The 27,468-nt window shown below is 46.3% G+C and overlaps 1 protein-coding gene across 2 annotated transcripts in view; it reads left to right on the top strand.

Moving 5' to 3' along the window:
- Window positions 1-20,660, top strand: part of znf638 (zinc finger protein 638) — a 69,987-nt gene extending 49,327 nt beyond the window's left edge. For both annotated transcript variants that reach the window (XM_031791675.1, XM_031791674.1), the window contains 15 exons: window positions 13-156; window positions 2,172-2,300; window positions 2,379-2,417; window positions 4,614-4,742; window positions 10,842-10,999; window positions 11,233-12,265; window positions 12,668-12,900; window positions 13,018-13,074; window positions 13,284-14,925; window positions 16,713-16,818; window positions 17,101-17,265; window positions 17,452-17,793; window positions 19,243-19,359; window positions 19,450-19,571; window positions 20,301-20,660. In XM_031791675.1, coding sequence (XP_031647535.1) covers window positions 13-156; window positions 2,172-2,300; window positions 2,379-2,417; window positions 4,614-4,742; window positions 10,842-10,999; window positions 11,233-12,265; window positions 12,668-12,900; window positions 13,018-13,074; window positions 13,284-14,925; window positions 16,713-16,818; window positions 17,101-17,265; window positions 17,452-17,793; window positions 19,243-19,359; window positions 19,450-19,571; window positions 20,301-20,360 — 4,476 coding nt within the window. In that variant the 3' untranslated portion in view covers window positions 20,361-20,660. The remainder of the gene's footprint in view (window positions 1-12; window positions 157-2,171; window positions 2,301-2,378; window positions 2,418-4,613; window positions 4,743-10,841; window positions 11,000-11,232; window positions 12,266-12,667; window positions 12,901-13,017; window positions 13,075-13,283; window positions 14,926-16,712; window positions 16,819-17,100; window positions 17,266-17,451; window positions 17,794-19,242; window positions 19,360-19,449; window positions 19,572-20,300) is intronic.
- Window positions 20,661-27,468: the final 6,808 nt, after the last annotated feature.

Here is a 27,468-nt window from a genome sequence, read left to right as displayed (position 1 = left end):
TTCCGTGTTTAGCCTGACATTGCGAATAATCGGTTTGTGAAGATCGAAGGTTTACCAGAAACTGGCTATACAGAGGAAGATGTTCTGGCTCTGGTGAAGCCTTACGGATATAAACCTGGACTCTACAACTGTTTCATTCTGCCCAACCAGAGATGGGTAGGTTGGCTGTTTGTCTCTCTGTCTCTGTCCCTGTCTGTCTCTCTGTGTGTCTCTCTGTGTGTCTGTCTCTGTCACTCTGTGTGTCTGTCTCTCTCTGTCTCTGTCAGTCTCTCTGTGTCTTTCTCTCTCTCTCTCTGTCTTTGTGTGTCTGTCTGTCTCTCTCTGTCTCTCTCTATCTGTCTCTCTCTCTCTGTCTCTATCTCTCTGTGTGTCTCTCTGTGTGTCTGTCTCTGTCACTCTGTGTGTCTGTCTCTGTCTCTGTCAGTCTCTCTGTGTGTCTTTCTCTCTCTCTCTCTCTCTCTCTCTTTGTGTGTCTGTCTGTCTCTCTCTGTCTCTGTCTCTCTCTATATCTCTCTGTCTCTGTGTGTCTGTAGGGTTTTCGTGGCTCAAAGGGGGGGGGGGGGGGCAGGGTGCACAGTCGTCATGGCTGGAGTTAAAGAGAATTTAGACCCTCAACTTGGCAGTGTTGAGGAATTCTTTCATTTTAAGCCAATTTCAGCCATGGAGCTGAAAAATGTCAGTTGTTTTAAAGCTAATTTCCATTTGAAAGCTAAATGTGGTGTTCTTTTCCTCAAACATAATGACAAAATCAATACGGCTAAATAGTTGTTGTTGATGCAGTACCGTAACGTGGGTGTTTGTTGTTGTTGTTGTTGTTGTTGTTGATGCAGTACTGTAACGTGGGTGTCTGTTGTTGTTGTTGATGCAGTACCTTAACGTGGGTGTCTTGTTGTTGTTGATGCAGTACCTTAACGTGGGTGTCTGTTGTTGTTGTTGTTGATGCAGTACCGTAACGTGGGTGTTTGTTGATGTTGATGCAGTACCGTAACGTGGGTGCTTGTTGTTGTTGTTGATGCAGTACTGTAACGTGGGTGTCTGTTGTTGTTGTTGATGCAGTACCTTAACGTGGGTGTCTGTTGTTGTTGTTGATGTAGTACCTTAACGTGGGTGTCTGTTGTTGTTGTTGTTGTTGTTGTTGTTGATGCAGTACCTTAACGTGGGTGTCTGTTGTTGTTGTTGTTGTTCTTGATGCAGTACCGTAACGTGGGTGTCTGTTGTTGTTGTTGTTGTTGATGCAGTACCTTAACGTGGGTGTCTGTTGTTGTTGTTGATGCAGTACCTTAACGTGGGTGTCTGTTGTTGTTGTTGTTGTTGTTGTTGATGCAGTACCTTAACGTGGGTGTCTGTTGTTGTTGTTGATGCAGTACCTTAACGTGGGTGTCTGTTGTTGTTGTTGTTGATGCAGTACCGTAACGTGGGTGTCTGTTGTTGTTGTTGATGCAGTACCTTAACGTGGGTGTCTGTTGTTGTTGTTGTTGATGCAGTACCTTAACGTGGGTGTCTGTTGTTGTTGTTGTTGATGCAGTACCTTAACGTGGGTGTCTGTTGTTGTTGTTGTTGTTGATGCAGTACCGTAACGTGGGTGTTTGTTGTTGTTGTTGATGCAGTACCGTAACGTGGGTGTTTGTTGTTGTTGTTGTTGATGCAGTACCTTAACGTGGGTGTCTGTTGTTGTTGTTGATGCAGTACTGTAACTTGGGTGTCTGTTGTTGTTGTTGATGCAGTACCTTAACGTGGGTGTCTGTTGTTGTTGTTGTTGATGCAGTACCGTAACGTGGGTGTTTGTTGTTGTTGTTGATGCAGTACCTTAACGTGGGTGTCTGTTGTTGTTGTTGATGCAGTACTGTAACTTGGGTGTCTGTTGTTGTTGTTGATGCAGTACCTTAACGTGGGTGTCTGTTGTTGTTGTTGATGCAGTACCTTAACGTGGGTGTCTGTTGTTGTTGTTGATGCAGTACCTTAATGTGGGTGTCTGTTGTTGTTGTTGATGCAGTACCTTAACGTGGGTGTCTGTTGTTGTTGTTGTTGATGCAGTACTGTAACGTGGGTGTCTGTTGTTGTTGTTGTTGTTGATGCAGTACCTTAACGTGGGTGTTTGTTGTTGTTGTTGATGCAGTACCGTAACGTGGGTGTTTGTTGTTGTCGTGATAATGAGTGTTTTGACCCAACAGGCCATAATCCGTATGGAGAGAGAACAGAAGAGCTTTGCTATGTTGACCAACTACACAGAGTCTCCTCCTAAACTACTAGACTGTCCCCTCACCTTCATGCTGACCCGCCCTGATACAAACCTCCTCCAGGTAACACACACACACACACACACACACACACACATAGTCCAGTCCACTCATCATCGGTGTCTGTTGTTTCTGTTTCAGGAGGGTGTGTACACCACTCTGAAGGGCCTCACCACTACGGTAAGTTCATAGATTTAACTAGAAAGGTTACGTTGTTGTGCCCCCAAACCATTTATCTTTACTGCTCTAATTACGTTGGTAACCAGATTAGAAAAGCATTGAGGCACCTCGGGGGGTTTGTGGTGTATGGCGATGCGTCGAGCGTAAGAACAGCCCTTTGCTGTGGTATATTGGCCATCTAGCACCCCCCCCTGTTAACCCCCCTGTTAATAACCCCTTTATACCCCGTTAATAACCCCTTATAACCTGTTAATAACCCCTTTATAACCTGTTAATAACCCCTTTATAACCTGTTAATAACCCCTTATAACCTGTTAATAACCCCTTTATAGCCCCTTTATAACCTGTTAATAATCCCTTTATACCCCGTTAATAACCCCTTTATAACCTGTTAATAACCCCTTTATACCCCGTTAATAACCCCTTTATAACCTGTTAATAACCCCTTTATAACCCCTTTATAACCTGTTAATAACCCCTTTATACCCCTTTATAACCCCTTTATAACCTGTTAATAACCCCTTTATAACCTGTTAATAACCTGTTAGTAACCCCTTTATAACCTGTTAATAACCCCTTTATAACCTGTTTATAGCCTGTTAATAACCTGTTAATAACCCCTTTATAACCTGTTAATAACCCCTTTATAACCTGTTAATAACCCCTTTATACCCCGTTAATAACCCCTTTATAACCTGTTAATAACCCCTTTATAACCCCTTTATAACCCCTTTATAACCTGTTAATAACCCCTTTATAACCTGTTAATAACCCCTTTATAACCTGTTAATAACCCCTTTATAACCTGTTAATAACCCCTTTATACCCCTTTATAACCCCTTTATAACCTGTTAATAACCCCTTTATAACCTGTTAATAACCCCTTTATAACCCCTTTATAACCTGTTAATAACGCCGTTATACCCCGTTAATAACCCCTTCATAACCCGTTAATAACCCCTTTATAACCCATTAATAACCCCTTTATAACCTGTTAATAACCCCTTTATAACCTGTTAATAACCCCTTTATAACCTGTTAATAACCCATTTATAACCGGTTAATAACCCCGTTATAACCTCTTAATAACCCCGTTATAACCTGTTAATAACCCCTTTATAACCTGTTAATGACCCCTTTATAACCTGTTAATGACCCCTTTATAACCGGTTAATAACCCCGTTATAACCTGTTAATAACCCCTTTATAACCTGTTAATAACCCCTTTATAACCTGTTAATGACCCCTTTATAACCTGTTAATAACCCCTTTATAACCGGTTAATAACCCCGTTATAACCTGTTAATAACCCCTTTATAACCTGTTAATAACCCCTTTATAACCTGTTAATAACCCCTTTATAACCTGTCAATAACCCCTTTATAACCTGTTAATAACCCCTTTATAGCCCCTTTATAACCTGTTAATAACCCCTTTATACCCCGTTAATAACCCCTTTATAACCTGTTAATAACCCCTTTATACCCCGTTAATAACCCCTTTATAACCTGTTAATAACCTGTTAATAACCCCTTTATAACCTGTTAATAACCCCTTTATAACCTGTTAATAACCCCTTTATAACCAGTTAATAACCCCTTTATAACCCGTTAATAACCTGTTAATAACCCCTTTATAACCCCTGTATAACCTGTTAATAACGCCGTTATACCCCGTTAATAACCCCTTTATAACCCATTAATAACCCCTTTATAACCCATTAATAACCCCTTTATAACCCGTTAATAACCCCTTTATAACCTGTTAATAAACCCTTTATAACCTGTTAATAACCCCTTTATAACCTGTTAATAACCCTGTTATACCCTGTTAATAACCCCGTTATACCCTGTTAATAACCCCTTTATAACCTGTTAATAACCCCTTTATAACCTGTTAATGACCCCTTTATAACCGGTTAATAACCCCGTTATAACCTGTTAATAACCCCTTTATAACCTGTTAATGACCCCTTTATAACCTGTTAATGACCCCTTTATAACCTGTTAATAACCCCGTTATAACCTGTTAATAACCCCTTTATAACCGGTTAATAACCCCGTTATAACCGGTTAATAACCCCGTTATAACCTGTTAATAACCCCTTTATAACCTGTTAATAACCCCTTTATAACCTGTTAATAACCCCTTTATAACCTGTTAATAACCCCTTTCTAACCCTCTGTCTGTAAACAGGATCCAACGTTGAAGGAACGTCTTCTGATTGTCAGTAACGTCCCCGCAGGGACTGCAGCAGCCCAGGAGGTTCACGACCTCGTCAAACGCTTCGGCTCCTACCTCGACTCGCTGTCTCTGATCAACAGGGTAGGGACAGACACCGGGAGGCCTTAGGCAACTGTTTGAAGGTAGCCTGTTCACGTTTGTTTCCGATGTTGAAATCAAGTCGCCTACCTGGGTAGGAAAGATGGGTATTTCTCAGAATGAGAATGAATTACCCAATTCCTTTTTATGAATGTATTTTTTTTTGTTGCTTCTTCCACGTTTATTCCGCTAGCGGCAAAATTCCGCTGAAAAGCCGGCGAGCGAAATTCAAACGTATTTTTGGGAAATATGTAACATGTAACTTTCACACATTAACAAGTCATTAACAATACAGCCAAATAAAGATTAACATATTGATCTAAAAGAGATGCTGGTTTCATTAACTAGTGGAACTAAAAGAGATGCTGGTTTCATTAACTAGTGGATCCAAAAGAGATGCTGGTTTTATTAACTAGTGGAACTAAAAGAGATGCTGGTTTCATTAACTAGTGGATCCAAAAGAGATGCTGGTTTTATTAACTAGTGGAACTAAAAGAGATGCTGGTTTTATTAACTAGTGGAACTAAAAGAGATGCTGGTTTCATTAACTAGTGGATCCAAAAGAGATGCTGGTTTTATTAACTAGTGGAACTAAAAGAGATGCTGGTTTCATTAACTAGTGGAACTAAAAGAGATGCTGGTTTCATTAACTAGTGGAACTAAAAGAGATGCTGGTTTTATTAACTAGTGGAACTAAAAGAGATGCTGGTTTCATTAACTAGTGGATCCAAAAGAGATGCTGGTTTTATTAACTAGTGGAACTAAAAGAGATGCTGGTTTCATTAACTAGTGGAACTAAAAGAGATGCTGGTTTTATTAATTCTCAACAACATTCCGCTGAAAAGGCAGCTCGCGAAATTCAAAAATATTGTATAGAAATATGTAACTTTCACACATTAACTTCTTATGGCTGCAATCCCGTTAACGGGAGCGATGCTGGTTTTATTAACTAGTGGAACTAAAAGAGATGCTGGTTTCGTTAACGGGAGCGATATGACAACAACCAGTGAAAGTGCGGGGCGCCAAATTCAAACGAACAGAAATCTCATAATTAAAATTCCTCAAACATACATGTATTTTATATCGTTTTCAAGGTAATATTGTTGTTAATCCCACCACAGTGTCCGATTTCAATAGGATTTACGGGGAAAGCACCACAAAAGATTATGTTAGGTCACCAACAACTCACAGAAATACACAGCCAATTTTTCAAGATAAAGAGAGAAAGAAAGCACAAGTAGAGATAAAATGAATCACTAACCTTTGATCTTCATCAGATGGCACTCATAGGACTTCATGTTACACAATACATGTGTGTTGTGTTTGATTAAGTTCATATTTATATAAAAAAATCTGAGTTTACATTGGCGCTAGTTCCAAAAACATCCAGTGATTTTGCATAGCCACATCGATTCAACAGAAATACTCATCATAAATGTAGACGATAATACAAGTTATACACATGGAATTATAGCTATACCTCTCCTTAATGCAACCGCTGTGTCAGATTATTTTTTTTACTTTACGGAAAAAGCACACCATGCAATAATCTGAGACGGCGCTCAGAATAATAGTCGCATAGCCGCCATGTTGGACCATAAATTACATGCTAAATAGAAGGTCCACAATAAATGCTTGATTTGTTCGATAATGTCCATTCTTTATGTGCAATTAGCTATTTTTGTTAGCGCGTTTGGTACCCCTATCCAAACGCTGTAGCTGGTTGACAGTTTCGTCGGACAAAAACTTCAAAAAGTTATATTACAGGTCGAAGAAACATTTCAAACTAACTACAGAATCAATCATTAGGATGTTTTTAACATATAGCCTCAATAAAGTTCCAACCGGAGAATTCCTTTGTGTCTAGAGGAGGAACAGGAAGAGATCATGTGCTTTGCGGGTGAACTGGAACTGGCTCTCTGCATTCTGTTCTTCTTCAGCCCTACTTCACAGCAGAAGCCTCATTCAAATTTCTAAAGATGGTTGACATCTAGTGGAAAACCTAAGGAAGTGAATCTTCATTCATATCTAACAGGAATTTCAAAAGGGAATGGTTTGAAAATATACCAGCCTCAGATTTCTCACTTCCTGTTTGGATTCCTTCTCAGGTTTTTGCCTGCCATATGAGTTCTATTATACTCACAGACATCATTCAAACAGATTTAGAAACTTCAGTGTTTTCTATCCAATACTAATATCAATATGTATATATTAGCAACTGGGACTGAGGAGCCGTTTACTTTACTCTGTGCACCTTTTATCAGCTACTCAATAGTGCCCCTGCAGCCAAGTCCAACACCAACACCAAATTAAAGATACACATCTTGTTAATCTACCCATCGTGTCCGATTTCAAAAATGCTTTACGTCTAAAGCACAACATATGATTATGTTAGGTCACCGCCAAGTCAAAAAAACACAGACATTTTTCCAGCCAAAGATAGGAGTCACAAAAAAGCAGAAATATAGACAAAAATAATCACTAATCACCTTTGATGATCTTCATCAGATGACAGTCATAGGACACCATGTTTCACGATACATGAATGTTTTGTTCGATAATGTGCACATTTATATGCAAAAATCTCAGTTTACATTGGTGCCTTACCTGCCGTAATGTTTTGATTCCAAAACATCCGGTGATTTTGCAGAAATACTCAGAAATACAGAAATAATATATAATAAACATTGATAAAAGATGCAAGTGTTATTCACAGAATTAAAGATAGATCATAATCTGAGAACGGCGCTCAGAGCCCAAAACAGCCAGAGGAATATCCGCCATTTTGGAATCAACAGAAGTTAGAAATACCACCATAAATATTCACTTACCTTTGATGATCTTCATCAGAAGGCACTCCCAGGAATCCCAGTTCGACAATAAATGACTGATTTGTTCCATAAAGTCCATCATTTATGTCAAAATAGCCACTTGTTGTTAGCGTGTTCAGCCCAGTAATCCATCTTCATGAGGCGCAGGCACTTTGTCCAGACAAAAACTCGAAAAGTTCAGTTTCAGTCATTTAGAAACATGTCAAACGATTTATGGAATCAATCTTTAGTATGTTTTTAACATATAACATCAATAATGTTCCAACCAGAGAATTCTTTTGTCTGAAGAAAAGCACTGGAACGAGAGGTAACTCTGTCGGGAGCGCGTGTCATGAGACCAAGGCACTCTGCCAGACCATTGACTCAAAGAGGTCTTATGAGCCCCTCCTTTATAGTAGAATCATCAAACCCGTTTCTAAAGACGGTTGACATCTAGTGGAAGCCGTAGGAAGTGCAACCTCATCCATATCTCAATGTGTATTTGGTAGGCCAAGCTTTGAAAAACCACTTCCTGGTTGGGTTTTTCTCAGGTTTTCGCCTGCCATATGAGTTCTGTTATACTCACAGACATCATTCAAATATTTTGTAGAAACTTCAGAGTGTTTTCTATCCAATGCTAATAATAATATGCATATATTAGCATCTGGGACTGAGTAGGAGGCAGTTCACTCTGGGCACGCTATTCATCCAAAAGTGAAAATGCTGCCCCCTATCCCAAAAAGGTTAATTAAACAGATTAGACAGCTAGCACGTAACGTGGCTAGAATGCTGCTAGCTGTACGTAGTACCACAAACAATGGACAGTGGACACAGCTCAGAAGGAGACGAGACCATAAAGAGACTGGATTTGTAAAATAACTCGTAAACTGGAATCGTAAACTGGATTCGTAAAATAACTCGTAAACTGGATTCGTAAAATAACTCGTAAACTGGATTCGTAAAATAACTCATAAACTCGTAAACCGCTGATGACAACAATCGCTGACGACAACAACCGCTGAGCGAAACGGGTCTACAACAACAACAGCTGACGACAACAACAGCCGACGACAACAACCGCCGACGACAACAACCGCCGACGACAACAACCGCCGACGACAACAACCGCCGACGACAACAACCGCTGACGACAACAACCGCTGAGCGAAACGGGTCTATACCATCGGACAGATTCCTCAGCAGCAGGCGAGTGATAATATGGGAACGAATCTACTGTCACAGAGAGAATGGATGAAGTGTTGAGTCCCACAGTCCGACTGACTCCCACTCAAAGGATGCAATCTGCAGTCCAAGTGGATTCCAGACCGTGGTCAGACGCCAAAGGATGCAATCTGCAGTCCAAGTGGATTCAAGACCGTGGTCAGACGCCAAAGGATGCAATCTGCAGTCCAAGTGGATTCAAGACCGTGGTCAGACGCCAAAGGATGCAATCTGCAGCCCAAGTGGATTCCAGACCATGGTCAGCGCATCGGCCCGGACGCCAAAGGATGCATCGTGCAGTCCAAGTGGATTCAAGACCGTGGCCAGCGCATCGTGCAGTCTAAGTGGATTCTAGACCTTGGTCAGCGCTTCGTGCAGTCCAAGTGGATTCCAGACCGTGGTCGGCGCATCGTGCAGTCCGAGTGGATTCCAGACCGTGGTCAGCGCATCGTGGAATATGCGCTAAACAGCTTTATTGCACAAAGACACGAAGAAGAATAGAAAGCCTGTTCAGGGACAGAACGACAGATTTGTACCTTGTCAGCTCAGGGATTCGAACTTGCAACCTTTCGGTTACTAGCCCAACGTTCTAACCACTAGGCTACCCTGCCGCCCCATTATAGCCCACCTGTGGTAAATTGATTGGACATGATTTGGATAGGCACACACCAGTCTATATAAGGTCCCACAGTTGACAGTGCATGTCAGAGCAAAAACCAAGTCATGAGGTCGAAGGAATTGTCCGTAGAGATCAGAGCCAGGATTGTGTCGAAGCACAGATCTGGGGAAAGGTACATTTCTGCAGTATTTCCCCAGGAACACAATGTCCTCCATCAGTCTTAAATGGAAGAAATTTGTGTAAGATAAAATGTCTGCAGCATTGAAGGTCCACAAGATTCTTAAATGGAAGAAGGTTGGAACCACCAAGACTCTTCCTTGAGCTGGTCGCCCGGTCAAACTGAGCAAACGGGAGGTGACCAAGAACCTGATGGTCACTCTGACAGAGCTCTAGAGTTCCTCTGTGGAGATGGGAGAACCTTCCAGAAGGACAACCATCTCTGCAGCACTCCACCAATCAGGCCTTTATGGTAGAGTGGCCAGACGGAATCCAGTCCTCACTAAAAGGCACATGACAGACCACTTGGAGTTTTCCAAAAGGCACCTAAGAACTCTCAGACCATGAGAAACAAGATTCTCTGGTCTGATGAAACCAATATTCAACTCTTTGTCCTTAATGCCAAGAGTAACGTCTGGAGGAAACCTGGCACCATCCCTACGGTGAAACATGGTGGTGGCAGCATCATGCTGTGGGGATGTTTTTCAGTGGCAGGGACTGGGAGACTAGTCAGGATCGAGGCAAAGATGAACGGAGCAAAGTACCGAGAGATCCTTGATGAAAACCTGCTCCAGAGCGCTCAGGACCTCACAGTGGGGTGAAGGTTCACCTTCCAAAAGGATAACGACTCTAAGCACACAGCCAGACAAGACAGGGGTGGCTTCGGGACAAATCTCTGAATGTCCTTGAGTGGACCAGCCAGAGCCCCGACTTGAACCTGATCAAACATCTCTGGAGAGACCTGAAAATAGCTGTTCAGCGATGCTCTCCCTCCAACCTGACAGAGTTTGAGAGGATCTGCAGAGACGAAATGAGGAAACTCCCCAAATACAGGTGTGCCAAGCTTGTAGCGTCATACCCAAGAAGACTCTAGGATGTAATCACTGCCAAAGGTGCTTCAACAAAGTACTGAGTAAAGGATCTGAATTCTTATGTAAATGTTTTTTTGTAAATTAGCAACAACTTCAAAAAATCTTGTTTTTTGCTTTGTCATTATGGGGTATCGTTTGTAGATCATTTTTATAATAAGGCTGTAACAAAACAAAATGTGTTATAAGTCTAGGGGTTCGAATGCTTTCTGAAGGTTCTGTGTAACCCATTAACCAATTAGGACCCTGGAACCTCCTGGAACATCCGACTGCATTTTTAAACATTTCTGATTCGTCAGGACACGACACAGATAACAAATCAGATGAATTGGTTTGTTTAATATATATGTTTCTCTCTCTGTCTCAGATCTATTTTGAGATGGAATCGTCGTCGGTGGCGAAGACCGTGTGTCTTCATTTCCAGAAGTCCCCCAGTGTAGTTCAGAACAACCCTCTGAAGTTCAACTTGCTGGTCAAGGATCAACAGGCACCGCAGCCCCCAGCCCAGAAGACATCTGTTGTCAGGTAAATATCTTAACTCAACCTTTCATTAACTTCCTAGATTTGATCCGTCAGTCCATCTAATCCAATCATTGTATTAACGTCCTGTTTTCTAACAACACGGGATACAATTAGAGTCCACTGTTTTTCCTCGTCGGGGAACAACTCCTGTCCCATGTGTTCCTCTGGAGACCTTTCGGACTGATCTGGGCATGTAAACATCACTTATTTTATAATCTACGTGTTTGTCATTTCAGCACCAAAGCCAAGAAGAAACCAATCAAAGGCAAGAAGCCTGTAGCTAAAGATGTCACAACCCCAGTTAAACCTGTTACTTCCACTACTACCAGCACCAATGCTACGGTCTCATCCTCTCAGCCTGTTGCTGTGGCTGCCAAGCAACCAGGAAGTGACGTCGTGGTGATGAATTCCGACGGAAAGGCAACGGTGGCGGAGTCTGGAGGGAAAGAGGGTGGGATTTCCTCGACAAAAGATGGGAAGAAGAAGAACGCTCATCCTCCCAAAGAGGATGGAGGGATGAAAACTGAGGAGGAGGCAAAAGGAAACAAGGAAGACACTGCGACCGTCACCGTTTCCGCCTCGTTACCTACGGTTGCCGTGTCCGCTCCCGAGGAAGAAGTCGCCATGGAAACCCAGAGCACCGCCGGCGTCGCCTCGACCAATGAGGTTGCAGCAGAACCCGAACAGGTTCTAGCTGCGGTCCCACAACAGGGCAGTGATGTCATTGCGTTGGCTAGTGAAACCGTGACGACTGTGGCCACAACAGAACCTCGTTTGATCTCTGCTGTGGAGGGATCTGATAACGTGGCCAATCCCGTCGACTCTGACACCGTTGCTGCCTTGGTACCGGCACAAACACCGGCTCCTGTCTCGGTAGAGTTAAATGTTGAAGACAAACCTCAGGACTTTCCTCCGGTCACCGAGGAGATCCTCAAGGCCCTGGAGGCAGCGGTGCACCAACACCGTATGGGGAGACTGGCGGAGGAACAGGCGAAACAGGAACACAACCAGGGAGAGGGGATCCAGGCCAAGCCTCTACCCAACCAGGAGAGCCCTGCAGCTGGGGAGACGGCGGAGAGAAAGACCCCGGCTGAGTCAGAAGAGAAGACTGGGGAGAAAGAGGAGCCACGACTAGAGAAGAAGTCACAGCCGGACAAGAAGACCACCGACACGAAGAAGACACCTTCAGGATCTGGCCAACCAGACCACAAGAAGACCACCGACACAAAGAAGACACCTTCAGGATCTGGCCAACCAGACCACAAGAATGTACGTATCATAATAATAATGTGAATTTAAGGGACAGATATCATTTAAACCTTGACAGATTTGAATCACTGACAGTCTGATTCATTGCACCTTAGTGTAAACGGTGTGAAATGGCTAGCTAGTTAGCGGTGGTGCGCGCTAATAGCGTTTCAGTCGGTGACGTCATTCGCTCTGACACTTGGAGTAGTTGTTCCCTTCTGCAAGGGCTGCGGCTTTTGGGGAGCGATGGGTAACGATGCGTCCAGGGTGGCTGCTTCGAGGGAGCCCATGTAGGGCCGAGGAGAGGGATGGAAGCAATACTGTTACGTTAGCTTCTGCTAATATTTGAATGTATGTATTATACTCTAATGACTGAGGCAACTCATTATATGTTTAAATGTCTAATAAAATGAATTCATCCAGGGGAAGACCGAGGCTTCCGGAGGGAGAGGCCGGCGCCTCTCCGCAGAAAGGAGAGACTCTTCAAGGCATAGAAGCAGCCGGGCTCCTTCCGATGAGGGCTCCCTTCGACGCCTAGACAGGGTAACTCCTCTAGCTCCTCTTCTGGCTCCCACAGGAGCAGCAGACCCGACGGCAGCCCCGCCAAGAAGAAGGGGAAGAAGGGGAGGAAAGAAGAGGAAGACGAGAGGAGCAAGGTAGGAGAAGAAGAAAAGCAAGGCGTCATGCTGAATGACAATTCTATCTTTTTTTATGATTTTATTCTATTTCTGAGCGCGAAATGATCCTGTGAAATGTTTCTGTTGGTTCCACAGAGCCTCGGTAGCAGCAGTAAAACGACCCTCTCCTCTAGGAGCAGGTCTAAAGACACGGTGAGCCGACGATACTTTCCAAACGCCAACATTTCTTTAAAATACCACATTCTGTACAGAATCTATAACCGCTACAGTCTGTTGTACCAAACTCTCATACATCTGATTTCAAACTACAGCACTTCTGTTGAACTTGTGGAAGATTTGATTTGATTTTGATGAATTAATTATTTTGATTCATCCTTCTCTCTCTCTTTACCTCAAGCTAGTTGCTACGCGGGAGATGAGTTTACGTCTGACGTCATCCCTGGTGAAGCCAACTCCTTCTATCTGGACCAGTTCAACATGGACCAGTTTGTTACTGTGGATGAGGTGGAAGGTGATGAGGCTAAGAACACCAACCCACCGCAGTCATCCTCATCTTCGTCACACAATACACAAGATAAGGCCTCGGAAAGGTCAAAACGATCGTCCAAACGCAAGAGGGGTACCCCAGATACCCCATCTCCGAAATCTAGCCTGGAGCACAAGGAGACACCCACGTCCTCCTCCTCTACCCCCCCTGCTCAGAAGACTCCACGAAAAGCCGCAGCAAAAAAGGCGTCAGCTAAACCTCAACCACCTGCCACCTCTGGACGCAAGACCAGGTCATCAGCAGCTGTTGTAGCAACCGAAGCCGCAGAAACCCAGGAAGCTGCCGACGAAAACACCAGCATAGCCGATACGGAGGCGGAGCCTGTTCCCTTGGAGACTCGGTCTCAGTCGGAAGAGGTTGTCGTCACTAAGGGATGTGAGACGGAGGATGTAGTACCTTCATCCCACCACAAGATGTCAGTGTTGGACACTGCAGTGACCGACAACAAGGAAGAGAAAAGTGCTGTGTCAGAAAGCGATATGGAGACGACCGCTGAAAAACCTCCAGAGCTAGAGGGGAGCGAGGAGACGACCCAGGCTGAAAAGAGTTCCTCGATTCTGGGTACCTCAGCCAAGGAGCGAAACCTTCAGAAGGCCCTGCAACTACAAGAGGTGGAGACGGTGTCGGGTCACCAGGTGCCCCAATCACTTATTGATAAAGTACCCGATGATGATGGTGATTTCCAGATACTCGACGAAGCTGTGGACGATGACACACCTAGAGATGGAGAAGAGGGCAGTCAAGCCACTCAAGAACAGTCTGGATCTCTATCTCTGGGTTACCAGGCGCCTGCAGCCTCCGAATCTACAGGTTCCCAGGTGCCTCAAGCTACACTAGAGGAACACGAAGAGATCTCCAACGACAAAGAAGAAGAATCTGCTTTCCAGATCCTCGACTCTCTAGAAGACACTGAAGACAACATGGCCGACTCCTCTCTCGCAGGCCAAGGAGGCCGAAGAGATTCTCTACCCAGAGAGATGGAGGGGTTCCAGATACTAGATTCAGTCGACGATCAGACGGAAACGACCCAAGTTCTGAACAACCATACGACCGACTCTAAATGTCAGGGGGGCTCCAAGCCTCTAAAGGGGGGTAAGAAGACACCCCAAAAGAAGGGGAAAAAGGAGATTAAGAAGGTATCCAAAACTCAAGAGGTGACCAAGACCCCAACAGGAGAGTCCGAGGGGGGTACCCCGAAAAAGAGTAACCTTGTCACCTTGGATGAGGTGAGCGAGGAGGAGGAGGATTACCCAGATGACGCCGCCGAAGAGGAAGAACTTATTAAGAAACAAAAACTGGTGAAGGAGAAGCAGCGAGAGAAGGACAGAGGGAAGGAGAGAGAGAAAGGGCGGAGGAGGAGTAGAGAGAAGGAACGGACTAGGGAGGAGGAGAGGGTCGGAGTGGATACTGAGGGCTTGGTGACTTTGGATGAGATCGGAGAGGATGAAGGAGCGGAGGGGCCTTGCCTGGAGTCAGGAGACACCTTCGACCCAGAGGTCAGGAAATATCTGCTGCTTGCTGACTCCGCTCTCTCTCCTCTCTCTGTCGTCTCTCTGTCGTTTCTCTCCTCTCTCTCTCGTCTCTCTCCTCTCTCTGTCGTCTCTCTTCTCTCTCTGTCGTCTCTCTCCTCTCTCTGTCGTCTCTCTCTCCTCTCTCTGTCGTCTCTCTCTCCTCTCTCTGTTGTCTCTCTCTTCTCTCTCTGTCGTCTCTGTCGTCTCTCTCGTCTCTCTCGTCTCTCTGGCGTCTCTCTCTTCTCTCTCTGTCGTCTCTCTGTCGTCTCTCTGTCGTCTCTCTCCTCTCTCTGTCGTCTCTCTCTCTCTCCTCTCTGTCGTCTCTCTCTCCTCTCTCTGTCGTCTCTCTCTTCTCTCTCTGTCGTCTCTCTCCTCTCTCTGTCGTCTCTCCTCTCTCTCTGTCGTCTCTCTCCTCTCTCTGTCGTCTCTCTCTTCTCTCTGTCGTCTCTCTTCTCTCTGTCGTCTCTCCTCTCTGTCGTCTCTCCTCTCTGTCGTCTCTCCTCTCTGTCGTCTCTCCTCTCTGTCGTCTCTTCTCGCTGTCGTCTCTCTTCTCTCTGTCGTCTCTCCTCTCTGTCGTCTCTCCTCTCTGTCGTCTCTCCTCTCTGTTGTCTCTTCTCGCTGTCGTCTCTCTTCTCTCTCTGTCGTCTCTCTTCTCTCTCTGTCGTCTCTCTTCTCTCTCTGTCGTCTCTCCTCTCTCTGTCGTCTCTCCTCTCTCTGTCGTCTCTCCTCTCTGTCGTCTCTCTTCTCTGTCGTCTCTTCTCGCTGTCGTCTATCTTCTCTCGCTGTCGTCTATCTTCTCTCTCTGTCGTCTCTCTTCTCTCTCTGTCGTCTCTCTCCTCTCCCTGTCGTCTCTCTTCTCTCTGTCGTCTCTCTCCTCTCTCTGTCGTCTCTCTCTCCTCTCTCTGTCGTCTCTCTCTTCTCTCTCTGTCGTCTCTCTCCTCTCTCTGTCGTCTCTCTCCTCTCTCTGTCGTCTCTCCTCTCTCTGTCGTCTCTCTCTTCTCTCTGTCGTATCTCTTCTCTGTCGTCTCTCTTCTCTGTCGTCTCTCCTCTCTGTCGTCTCTTCTCGCTGTCGTCTCTCTTCTCTCTGTCGTCTCTCCTCTCTGTCGTCTCTTCTCGCTGTCGTCTCTCTTCTCTCTCTGTCGTCTCTCTTCTCTCTCTGTCGTCTCTCCTCTCTCTCTGTCGTCTCTCCTCTCTCTCTGTCGTCTCTCCTCTCTCTGTCGTCTCTCCTCTGTCGTCTCTCTTCTCTCTCTGCGTCTCTTCTCGCTGTCGTCTCTCTTCTCTCTCTGTCGTCTCTCTTCTCTCTCTGTCGTCTCTCTTCTCTCTCAGTCGTCTCTCTACTCTCTGTCGTCTCTCTTATCTCTCTGTCGTCTCTCTTATCTCTCTGTCGTCTCTCTTATCTCTCTGTCGTCTCTCTTATCTCTCTGTCGTCTCTCTTCTCTCTGTCGTCTCTCTTCTTGCTGTCTTCTCTCTCCTCTCTCTGTCATCTCTCTTCTCTCTCTGTTGTCTCTCCTCTCTGTCGTCTCTACTCTCTGTCGTCTCTCTCGTCTCTCTCTGTCGTCTCTCTCGCCTCTCTGTCGTGTCTCTCTTCTCTGTCGTCTCTCTCTCTCCTCTCTGTCGTCTCTCTCTCCTCTCTGTTGTCTCTCTCCTCTCTGTCGTCTCTCTCTCCTCTCTCTGTCGTCTCTCTCTCCTCTCTGTCGTCTCTCTCTCCTCTCTCTGTCGTCTCTCTCCTCTCCCTTTCTCAGTCACACACCCTTTGACCTCTCTCCTATCAGACTCTGGTAACCCTGGATGAGGCTGGAGGTGATGGGGAGGATGATGAGGAGGAAGAGCAGAACAAGGGTCCTGAACCAGCGCAGAACCAGCAAGCTGACCACACAGGTCTGTCTGTCATAGTAGAAGAGAATGGGTGTGGGTCAGGACGGAAGGGGGGGTGTATCTGGACAGAAGTGGGGGGGGGGTGTATCGGGACAGAAGGGGGGGGGGTGTATCGGGACAGGAGGGGGTGGTGTATCGGGACAGAAGGGGGGTGTATCGGGACAGAAGGGTGGGGGGTGTATTGGGACAGAAGGGGGGGGGGTGTATGGGGACAGAATGGAGGGGGGTGTATCGGGACAGAAGGGGGGTTGTCCTCTCGTCCTCTAAACCATTTCTCTCCTCTAGCTGATGCTACAGGGTCTCCTGGTGCAGAGGACGATGGCAGGGGCATGGAGGAAATCAGGAGAATGGACTTTGTGACCGTGGATGAAGTGGGAGAAGAGGAGGAGGAGGAGGCTGTTACCACAAGGAGAGGAGCCAGGGGGAGGAAGAGGGCCCGACAGACCTCTGGTAAGATAGAGGGACACACACACACACTCGGAGACACACACACACACACACACACACACTCGGAGACACACACACACACACACACACACACTCTGAGACACACACACACTCGGAGACACACACACACTCGGAGACACACAGGATTTGAGTTATAATGTTGCAGCTGTATTTCTTCTCTCATCACAGCCAGGAAATCAGTGAAGGTGAAGAAGGCGAGCGTCAAAGACCAGGAAGAGGAGGAGCCTCGGGCAGATACGACTCCTCCCACTGACACAGCTTCCGTTGACGCTCCCTCCTCATTGCTCCAAGTCGCTGTGACCTCAGAGGTGGACACCCAACCAGCTGCCTCAGACCTCCAGGAGAAAGAGAGGAAGGCTGATACCCCTGCAGACCAACCCAGCCTGGAGGCCTCCTCAGCAGGGCAGGAGAGGCAGACGGACCCCCCTGAGAACCAGAGTCTGGAGGGGAAACAGGAGACAACAGATATCTGTGTTGGAAAGGCTTGGACAGACTCCACGACACCACAAGGTAGAGAGAGAACAACATTAGATGTTGTTCAGTAGTTCATGAGACACCAGCCTCGTAGCGTCACTGAGGTGTCACATTCCCGTGGAGGAGTTTTATTTTTGAATCGTATGTGTCATCTTTTTCAAATGTGACCACAGACTGAGTCATTTTACCTTGGCTGGTATCTGTATTCCAGGCGGTATGAATATCAGGTCCTCCCTGGATGTTCCTAATGGCCACGTGGTCATGAAGACGTGTGTTTGATAGGAACATAATGACATGATATCTGGACTCTTGTGTTCTTGCTGCCAAATTGATCTGTTTTCTACTTTCGCCTCTGTTCTTCCTGACTCCTCTCTCTCATCTCCACATCTCTCTCTCCACATCTCTCTCTCTCATCTCCACATCTCTCTCTCTCTCTCTCTCTCTCTCTCTCTCTCTCCACATCTCTCTCTCTCTCTCCACATCTCTCTCTCTCTCATCTCCACATCTCTCTCTCCACATCTCTCTCTCTCTCCACATCTCTCTCTCTCTCCACATCTCTCTCTCTCTCTCCACATCTCTCTCTCTCTCTCTCTCTCATCTCCACATCTCTCTCTCATCTCTACATCTCTCTCTCTCTCTCTCTGCATCTCTCTCTCATCTCCACATCTCTCTCATCTCCACATCTTTCTCTCTCTCTGCATCTCTCTCTCATCTCCACATCTCTCTCTACCTCTCTCTCTCCACATCTCTCTCTCTCCACATCTCTCTCTCATCTCTCTCTCTCTCTCTCTCTCTGCATCTCTCTCATATCTCTGCATCTCTCTCTCATCTCCACATCTCTCTCCACATCTCTCTCTCTCTCCACATCTCTCTCTTCTCTCCACATCTCTCTCTCTCTCTCCACATCTCTCTCTTCTCTCCACATCTCTCTTTCCACATCTCTCTCTTTCCACACCTCTCTCTCTTTCCACACCTCTCTCTCTTCACATCTCTCTCTCTCCACATCTCTCTCTCCACATCTCTCTCTTCTCTCCACATCTCTCTCTCCACATCTCTCTCTCTACATCTCTCTCTCTCTCTACATCTCTCTCTCTCTCCACATCTTGCTCTCTCTCTCCACATCTCGCTCTCTCTCTCCACATCTCTCTCTCTCTCCACATCTCTCTCTCTCTCCACATCTCGCTCTCTCTCTTCACATCTCACTCTCTCTACACATCTCGCTCTCTCTCCACATCTCGCTCTCTCTCCACATCTCTCTCTCTCTCCACATCTCTCCCTCTCTCTCTCTCCACATCTCTCTCTCTCGCTCTCTCCACATCTCTCTTGCTCTCTCTCTCTCCACATCTCTCTCTCACTCTCTCTACACATCTCTATCTCTCCACATCTCTCTCTCTCTCTCTCCACATCTCTCTCTCCACATCTCTCTCTCTCCACATCTCTCTCTCTCCACATCTCTTTCATCTCTCTCTCTCGCTCTCTCTCTAGAAGACGGTGAACAGAGAAGAGAGGAGGAAGAGGAGCCTGAATTAAAACGTTGTCGTTCTGAGTCTCCTCTGATCACAGACTTCAAACTGCCTCCCTTCAGCCCTCACAACCCTATAGGTGATACTGACAGACACACTCCCCGACAGACACACACACACACCATTTCTCATCAGGTTTAACTGACCCCCCTCCCTCTCTCCTCTCCAGGCCAGGACTTTGTGGTTCCTAAGACAGGGTTCTTCTGTAAGTTGTGTTCTCTGTTCTACGGGAACGAACACACTGCCAAGAAGACCCACTGCAGCAGTCTGCAACACTATCAGAACATGCAGGTATCAACATCACTATACCAGTTAGTTAGGGGGGGGCGGGCTGACGGGGGGAGGGGGGGGGGGGGGTGACTGACGGGTGGGAGGAGGGAGGAGAGGAGGCTGGGTGGGGGGGAGAGACGACGCAGCCAAGGAGAATAATCTAAATTAGAGGTATATTTTTAGACCTGTTAGTTTGATACATTGGAATTGACCGGTTTCCTTATTAGGCCTGTAAATAACCAGTTCTAACAATGATAATAACCTTTCACCTCCACCCCCCCCCCCTCTCTCTGTCTCTCTCTCTCTCTCTCTCCCCTCTCTCTTTCCCCCTCTCTCTTTCTCTCTCCCCTCTCTCTTTCTCTCTCTCCCCCTCTCTCTTTCTCTCTCTCCCCCTCTCTTTCTCTCTCCCCCTCCCTCTTTCTCTCCCCCTCCCTCTTTCTCTCCCTCCCTCTTTCTCTCTCTATCCTCTCCCTCTCTCTCTCTTTCTCTCTCTATCCCCCTCTTTCTCTCTATCCTCTCCCTCTCTCTCTTTCTCTCTCTATCCCCCCTCTCTCTCTCTCTTTCTCTCTCTCCCCCTCTCTCTTTCTCTCTCTCCCCCTCTCTCTTTCTCTCTCTCCCCCTCTCTCTTTCTCTCCCTCTCTCTCTTTCTCTATCCCCCTCTCTTTCTCTATCCCCCTTTCTCTCTCCCCCTCTTTCTCTTTCTCTCCCCCTCTCTCTCTCCCTCTCCTCTCTCTCTCTTTCTCTCTCCAGAAATATTACCTGACGCGTCAGAAGCAACAAGCAGGAAGTTCTAGCTCCGTCTCCGAATGACCCCCTTGACCCTGGATGTGTCCCAAATGGCACCCCATTCCCTACATAGTGCACTACTTTAGACCAGAGCCCCGTAGTGCTCTGGTGGCAGGGTGCCATTTGACTCCCAACTCAATCAATCTATATTTTCTAATTTGTGTGTCTGAAACAACTGTAAGTCTGGTCATAATACTACACTATATGGGGAGACAGAGGATCTGAGTACAGGAGTGTTGATCCAGGATCAGCCCCCCCCCCAGTCCATATAGTTATAGATCAGTCCCCCCCAGTCCATATAGTTATAGATCAGCCCCCCCCCCAGTCCATATAGTTATAGATCAGCCCCCCCCCAGTCCATATAGTTAGAGATCAGTCCATATAGTTATAGATCAGTCCCCCCCCCAGTCCATATAGTTATAGATCAGCCCCCCCCCAGTCCATATAGTTATAGATCAGTCCCCCCCCCCAGTCCATATAGTTATAGATCAGTCCCCCCCCCCAGTCCATATAGTTAGAGATCAGTCCATATAGTTATAGATCAGTCCCCCCCCCAGTCCATATAGTTATAGATCAGCCCCCCCCCTGTCCATATAGTTATAGATCAGTCCCCCCCAGCCCATATAGTTATAGATCACCCCCCCCCTGTCCATATAGTTATAGATCAGCCCCCCCCCAGTCCATATAGTTATAGATCACCCCCCCCTGTCCATATAGTTATAGATCACCCCCCCCCTGTCCATATAGTTATAGATCACCCCCCCAGTCCATATAGTTATAGATCACCCCCCCCCAGTCCATATAGTTATAGATCACCCCCCCCCTGTCCATATAGTTATAGATCACCCCCCCCCAGTCCATATAGTTATAGATCAGTCCCCCCCCCTGTCCATATAGTTATAGATCAGCCCCCCCCCCAGTCCATATAGTTATAGATCATCCCCCCCCCCAGTCCATATAGTTATAGATCATCCCCCCCCCCCAGTCCATATAGTTATAGATCAGTCCCCCCCAGTCCATATAGTTAGAGATCAGTCCATATAGTTAGAGATCAGTCCCCCCCCAGTCCATATAGTTATAGATCAGCCCCCCCCCCAGTCCATATAGTTATAGATCAGTCCCCCCCCCCCAGTCCATATAGTTATAGATCAGTCCCCCCCCCCAGTCCATATGGTTATAGATCAGTCCCCCCCCCCAGTCCATATAGTTATAGATCAGTCCCCCCCAGCCCATATAGTTATAGATCACCCCCCCCCTGTCCATATAGTTATAGATCACCCCCCCCCTGTCCATATAGTTATAGATCACCCCCCCCTGTCCATATAGTTATAGATCACCCCCCCCCCAGTCCATATAGTTATAGATCACCCCCCCCCCCTGTCCATATAGTTATAGATCAGTCCCCCCCCCAGTCCATATAGTTATAGATCAGTCCCCCCCCCTGTCCATATAGTTATAGATCAGTCCCCCCCCCAGTCCATATAGTTATAGATCAGTCCCCCCCCCTGTCCATATAGTTATAGATCAGCCCCCCCCCCCAGTCCATATAGTTATAGATCACCCCCCCCCCCCAGTCCATATAGTTATAGATCATCCCCCCCCCAGTCCATATAGTTATAGATCAGTCCCCCCCCCCAGTCCATATAGTTATAGATCAGTCCCCCCCAGTCCATATAGTTATAGATCAGTCCCCCCCCCCAGTCCATATAGTTATAGATCAGTCCCCCCCCCCAGTCCATATAGTTATAGATCAGTCCCCCCCAGTCCAAATAGTTATAGATCAGTCCCCCCCCCAGTCCATATAGTTATAGATCAGTCCCCCCCCCCAGTCCATATAGTTATAGATCAGTCCCCCCCCCCAGTCCATATAGTTATAGATCAGCCCCCCCCCCCCCAGTCCATATAGTTATAGATCAGTCCCCCCCCAGTCCATATAGTTATAGATCAGTCCCCCCCCCAGTCCATGTAGTTATAGATCAGTCCCCCCCAGTCCATATAGTTATAGATCAGCCCCCCCCCAGTCCATATAGTTATAGATCAGTCCCCCCCCAGTCCATATAGTTATAGATCAGTCCCCCCCCCCAGTCCATATAGTTATAGATCAGTCCCCCCCCCCAGTCCATATAGTTATAGATCAGTCCCCCCCCCAGTCCATATAGTTATAGATCAGTCCCACCCAGTCCATATAGTTATAGATCAGTCCCACCCAGTCCATATAGTTATAGATCAGTCCCCCCCCCCCCCCAGTCCATATAGTTATAGATCAGTCCCCCCCCAGTCCATATAGTTATAGATCAGTCCCCCCCCAGTCCATATAGTTATAGATCAGTCCCCCCCCAGTCCATATAGTTATAGATCAGTCCCCCCCCCAGTCCATATAGTTATAGATCAGTCCCCCCCCCACAGTCCATATAGTTTATAGATCAGTCCCCCCCCCCAGTCCATATAGTTATAAATCAGTCCCCCCCCAGTCCATATAGTTATAGATCAGTCCCCCCCCAGTCCATATAGTTATAGATCAGTCCGTCCGTCCCCCCCAGTCCATATAGTTATAGATCAGTCCCCCCCCAGTCCATATAGTTATAGATCAGTCCGTCCGTCCCCCCAGTCCATATAGTTATAGATCAGTCCCCCCCAGTCCATATAGTTATAGATCAGTCCCCCCCCCCCCCAGTCCATATAGTTATAGATCAGTCCCCCCCAGTCCATATAGTTATAGATCAGTCCCCCCCCCAGTCCATATAGTTATAGATCAGAGCCCCCCCCCCCCAGTCCATATAGTTATAGATGTCCCCCCCCCAGTCCATATAGTTATAGATCAGTCCCCCCCCCCAGTCCATATAGTTATAGATCACCCCCCCCCCTGTCCATATAGTTATAGATCACCCCCCCCCAGTCCATATAGTTATAGATCAGTCCCCCCCCCTGTCCATATAGTTATAGATCAGCCCCCCCCCCCAGTCCATATAGTTATAGATCACCCCCCCCCCCCAGTCCATATAGTTATAGATCATCCCCCCCCCCAGTCCATATAGTTATAGATCAGTCCCCCCCCCAGTCCATATAGTTATAGATCAGTCCCCCCCAGTCCATATAGTTATAGATCAGTCCCCCCAGTCCAAATAGTTATAGATCAGTCCCCCCCCCAGTCCATATAGTTATAGATCAGTCCCCCCCAGTCCAAATAGTTATAGATCAGTCCCCCCCCCCCCAGTCCATATAGTTATAGATCAGTCCCCCCCCCCCAGTCCATATAGTTATAGATCAGTCCCCCCCCCAGTCCATATAGTTATAGATCAGCCCCCCCCCCCCCCCCAGTCCATATAGTTATAGATCAGTCCCCCCCCAGTCCATGTAGTTATAGATCAGTCCCCCCAGTCCATATAGTTATAGATCAGCCCCCCCCCCAGTCCATATAGTTATAGATCAGTCCCCCCCCAGTCCATATAGTTATAGATCAGTCCCCCCCCCCAGTCCATATAGTTATAGATCAGTCCCCCCCCCCCCAGTCCATATAGTTATAGATCAGTCCCCCCCCCAGTCCATATAGTTATAGATCAGTCCCACCCAGTCCATATAGTTATAGATCAGTCCCCCCCCCCCAGTCCATATAGTTATAGATCAGTCCCCCCCAGTCCATATAGTTATAGATCAGTCCCCCCCCAGTCCATATAGTTATAGATCAGTCCCCCCCAGTCCATATAGTTATAGATCAGTCCCCCCCCCAGTCCATATAGTTATAGATCAGTCCCCCCCAGTCCATATAGTTATAGATCAGTCCCCCCCACAGTCCATATAGTTATAGATCAGTCCCCCCCCCCAGTCCATATAGTTATAAATCAGTCCCCCCCCAGTCCATATAGTTATAGATCAGTCCCCCCCCAGTCCATATAGTTATAGATCAGTCCGTCCGTCCCCCCCAGTCCATATAGTTATAGATCAGTCCCCCCCCAGTCCATATAGTTATAGATCAGTCCGTCCGTCCCCCCCAGTCCATATAGTTATAGATCAGTCCCCCCCCAGTCCATATAGTTATAGATCAGTCCCCCCCCAGTCCATATAGTTATAGATCAGTCCCCCCCCCCCAGTCCATATAGTTATAGATCAGTCCCCCCCCAGTCCATATAGTTATAGATCAGTCCCCCCCCCCAGTCCATATAGTTATAGATCAGAGCCCCCCCCCCCCAGTCCATATAGTTATAGATCAGTCCCCCCCCCAGTCCATATAGTTATAGATCAGTCCCCCCCCCAGTCCATATAGTTATAGATCAGTCCCCCCCCAGTCCATATAGTTATAGATCAGTCCCCCCCCCAGTCCATATAGTTATAGATCAGTCCCCCCCCCAGTCCATATAGTTATAGATCAGTCCCCCCCCCAGTCCATATAGTTATAGATCAGTCCCCCCCCAGTCCATATAGTTATAGATCAGTCCCCCCCCCCCAGTCCATATAGTTATAGATCAGCCCCCCCCAGTCCATATTGTTATAGATCAGCCCCCCCCCCAGTCCATATAGTTATAGATCAGTCCCCCCCCAGTCCATATAGTTATAGATCAGTCCCCCCCCCCCCAGTCCATATAGTTATAGATCAGTCCCCCCCCCCAGTCCATATAGTTATGATCTTACAGGCTGATCCAGGATCAGCACTCCTCCTCTGAAAGGCTTTGTGAATATGGGCCCCAATGTGTATCAAAACAGTTTCATGGTTAGTTTTTTGTTTTTTTGTGGGGTGGGGGGTATTTGAATGTCTGTTTTAATTTAAGAAGCGTGGTCATGTTTTGGAGGACGCACAACTTTGACCTTCGACCTCCCGTTGGTTGAGTTGCAGCGATGACACAAGATTGAAATTGGGGAGAAAAAGAGGATTTAAAAATATGTATAATAACACCATTTGTCTGTAATTTTTTAATTGATATGTGATTAAATGGGTAAGGGAATTGTAAATATCAATGACAATAGTTTCAGATCTATTTGACCTTATAATCGCTGGAGACGAATGTGAAGCCAGTCATAATGGCAGCAAACTGATTCATATAACTGATTCAGTCATAATGGCAGCAAACTGATTCATATAACTGATTCAGTCATAATGGCAGCAAACTGATTCATATAACTGATTCAGTCATAATGGCAGCAAACTGATTCATATAACTGTTTCAGTCATAATGGCAGCAAACTGATTCAGTCATAATGGCAGCAAACTGATTCATATAACTGATTCAGTCATAATGGCAGCAAACTGATTCATATAACTGATTCAGTCATAATGGCAGCAAACGGATTCATATAACTGATTCAGTCATAATGGCAGCAAACTGATTCATATAACTGATTCAGTCATAATGGCAGCAAACGGATTCATATAACTGATTCAGTCATAATGGCAGCAAACGGATTCATATAACTGATTCAGTCATAATGGCAGCAAACTGATTCATATAACTGATTCAGTCATAATGGCAGCAAACTGAACATATAACTGATTCAGTCATAATGGCAGCAAACTGATTCATATAACTGATTCAGTCATAATGGCAGCAAACTGATTCATATAACTGATTCAGTCATAATGGCAGCAAACTGATTCATATCGCCATATCAACTATTCCCACAGTAAAGTTTATGAAATGATGTGCCATTATGCAGAATTGTAAGTTGTACGACCTTTGATCTTACAGAGATGGGTTACTGTCAAATGTATTGATTATAGGCTACTCTGACTTTCTCTTGTTTCCTATTTCTAGCGTGTTAAATATTAGCCACTATCCGGATCTTTCTTCTGTGCAAAAAAAACAACGTAAAACGGTTTTTTAAAAGTTTTTATGATTCATAAATACTTTCCTAAATCAGAATATTTTTTAAATCGTAACAAATTGGTTCCGTGAAGGAGATGAATATGCAGATATACTACGTAGATAGTTCTTTCATTGAGCCCAAATATTCTGAGCCTTGAACATTGAATGGAAAAAACTCCCAAGAGAAAATCTTTTGGCCAGAAAGTGGGGTGAATTTTCAGCTTTTGAATTAAATCTATTCAACCCTCGGAAGGGAGCCACGCCTGTAAAACACCTGTTACACACCTGCAGTCAGGTAAGACTGAATACCAACTACTGACAAGTGCATAGGGAAGGTGTAATGTCCAAAGTTGGAACGTGGCCCATAGAGCAGGGTTGGCCCAACCCTCTCCTTTTGACCCCACCCTCTCCTTTTGGCCCAACCCTCTCCTTTTGGCCCAACCCTCTCCTTTTGGCCCCACCCTCTCCTTTTGGCCCAACCCTCTCCTTTTGGCCCAACCCTCTCCTTTTGGCCCAACCCTCTCGTTCGTTTTTTTGTTATTGTATCCTTTAAACTGGCCCCACCTGATTAGTGTGGAATCACCTGATTAGATCAGTCTGCTAGACATCAACCCCCCCCCCCCCCGGTCCCAGAGGACCTGGGTTGGGAAGTACTGACATAGAGAATACCTCCCGATCAATAAACATACCGGCAGTGAACAGTGAAGTAATTATGGTTCAACTGTAGAATTGTGTCGACAATAGCTATGTTTAGCTAGTCGGGAGAATTGTTATTGTGTGGGGGGGGGGGGTGGCGGTGCTACAAAATGTTGTGCCGGACTAAGGATAAGACTGGTAATGTTCAGAGGGTAGAGCGCGATACACGATGGTACTGAAACTTCAAGCCAAAGTACATTTGCCTGAAACCCTTGTTTTGGAGTCATCTAAATCCATAAGATTTCAAAAACATCCAATCAAATGTTTTTTTTTATAAAACTGCAAAATTTGAACGCGACTTCCTCATCTTATCACGTTTCCTTCATCCAATCTGATCTCAAAATACTGGACGGGAGAAAAACAAAAAAATGGCGGATGCCTCGTGGTCGTTGGACGTGAAGAGGAAGTCACTTTAGACTACTTAGATGTACCCTCGTGTCTCATCCGCCAATCAGGTCAATGAATCTGGGCCACTTACCATGGGCAGATGTCTCGAAGGTTTGTATCGATGCTGTTCTTCGTTCCAGGCTGATTACATCACAGAAGATCCAGCAGAAGAAGAAGCCAAGAAGCCAGAGCTAAATGTGTAATAGCGTATCAGCGAATCAGATGCCCGACAGGAAACCATGATATGACCAATG

This window comes from Oncorhynchus kisutch, linkage group LG16 (genome assembly GCF_002021735.2).
Source record: "Oncorhynchus kisutch isolate 150728-3 linkage group LG16, Okis_V2, whole genome shotgun sequence".
In the NCBI taxonomy this organism is placed as follows: Eukaryota; Metazoa; Chordata; class Actinopteri; order Salmoniformes; family Salmonidae; genus Oncorhynchus; species Oncorhynchus kisutch.
The sequence above is the reverse complement of the archived record's forward strand: the minus strand, read 5'-3'. Positions and strand labels throughout refer to the sequence as shown.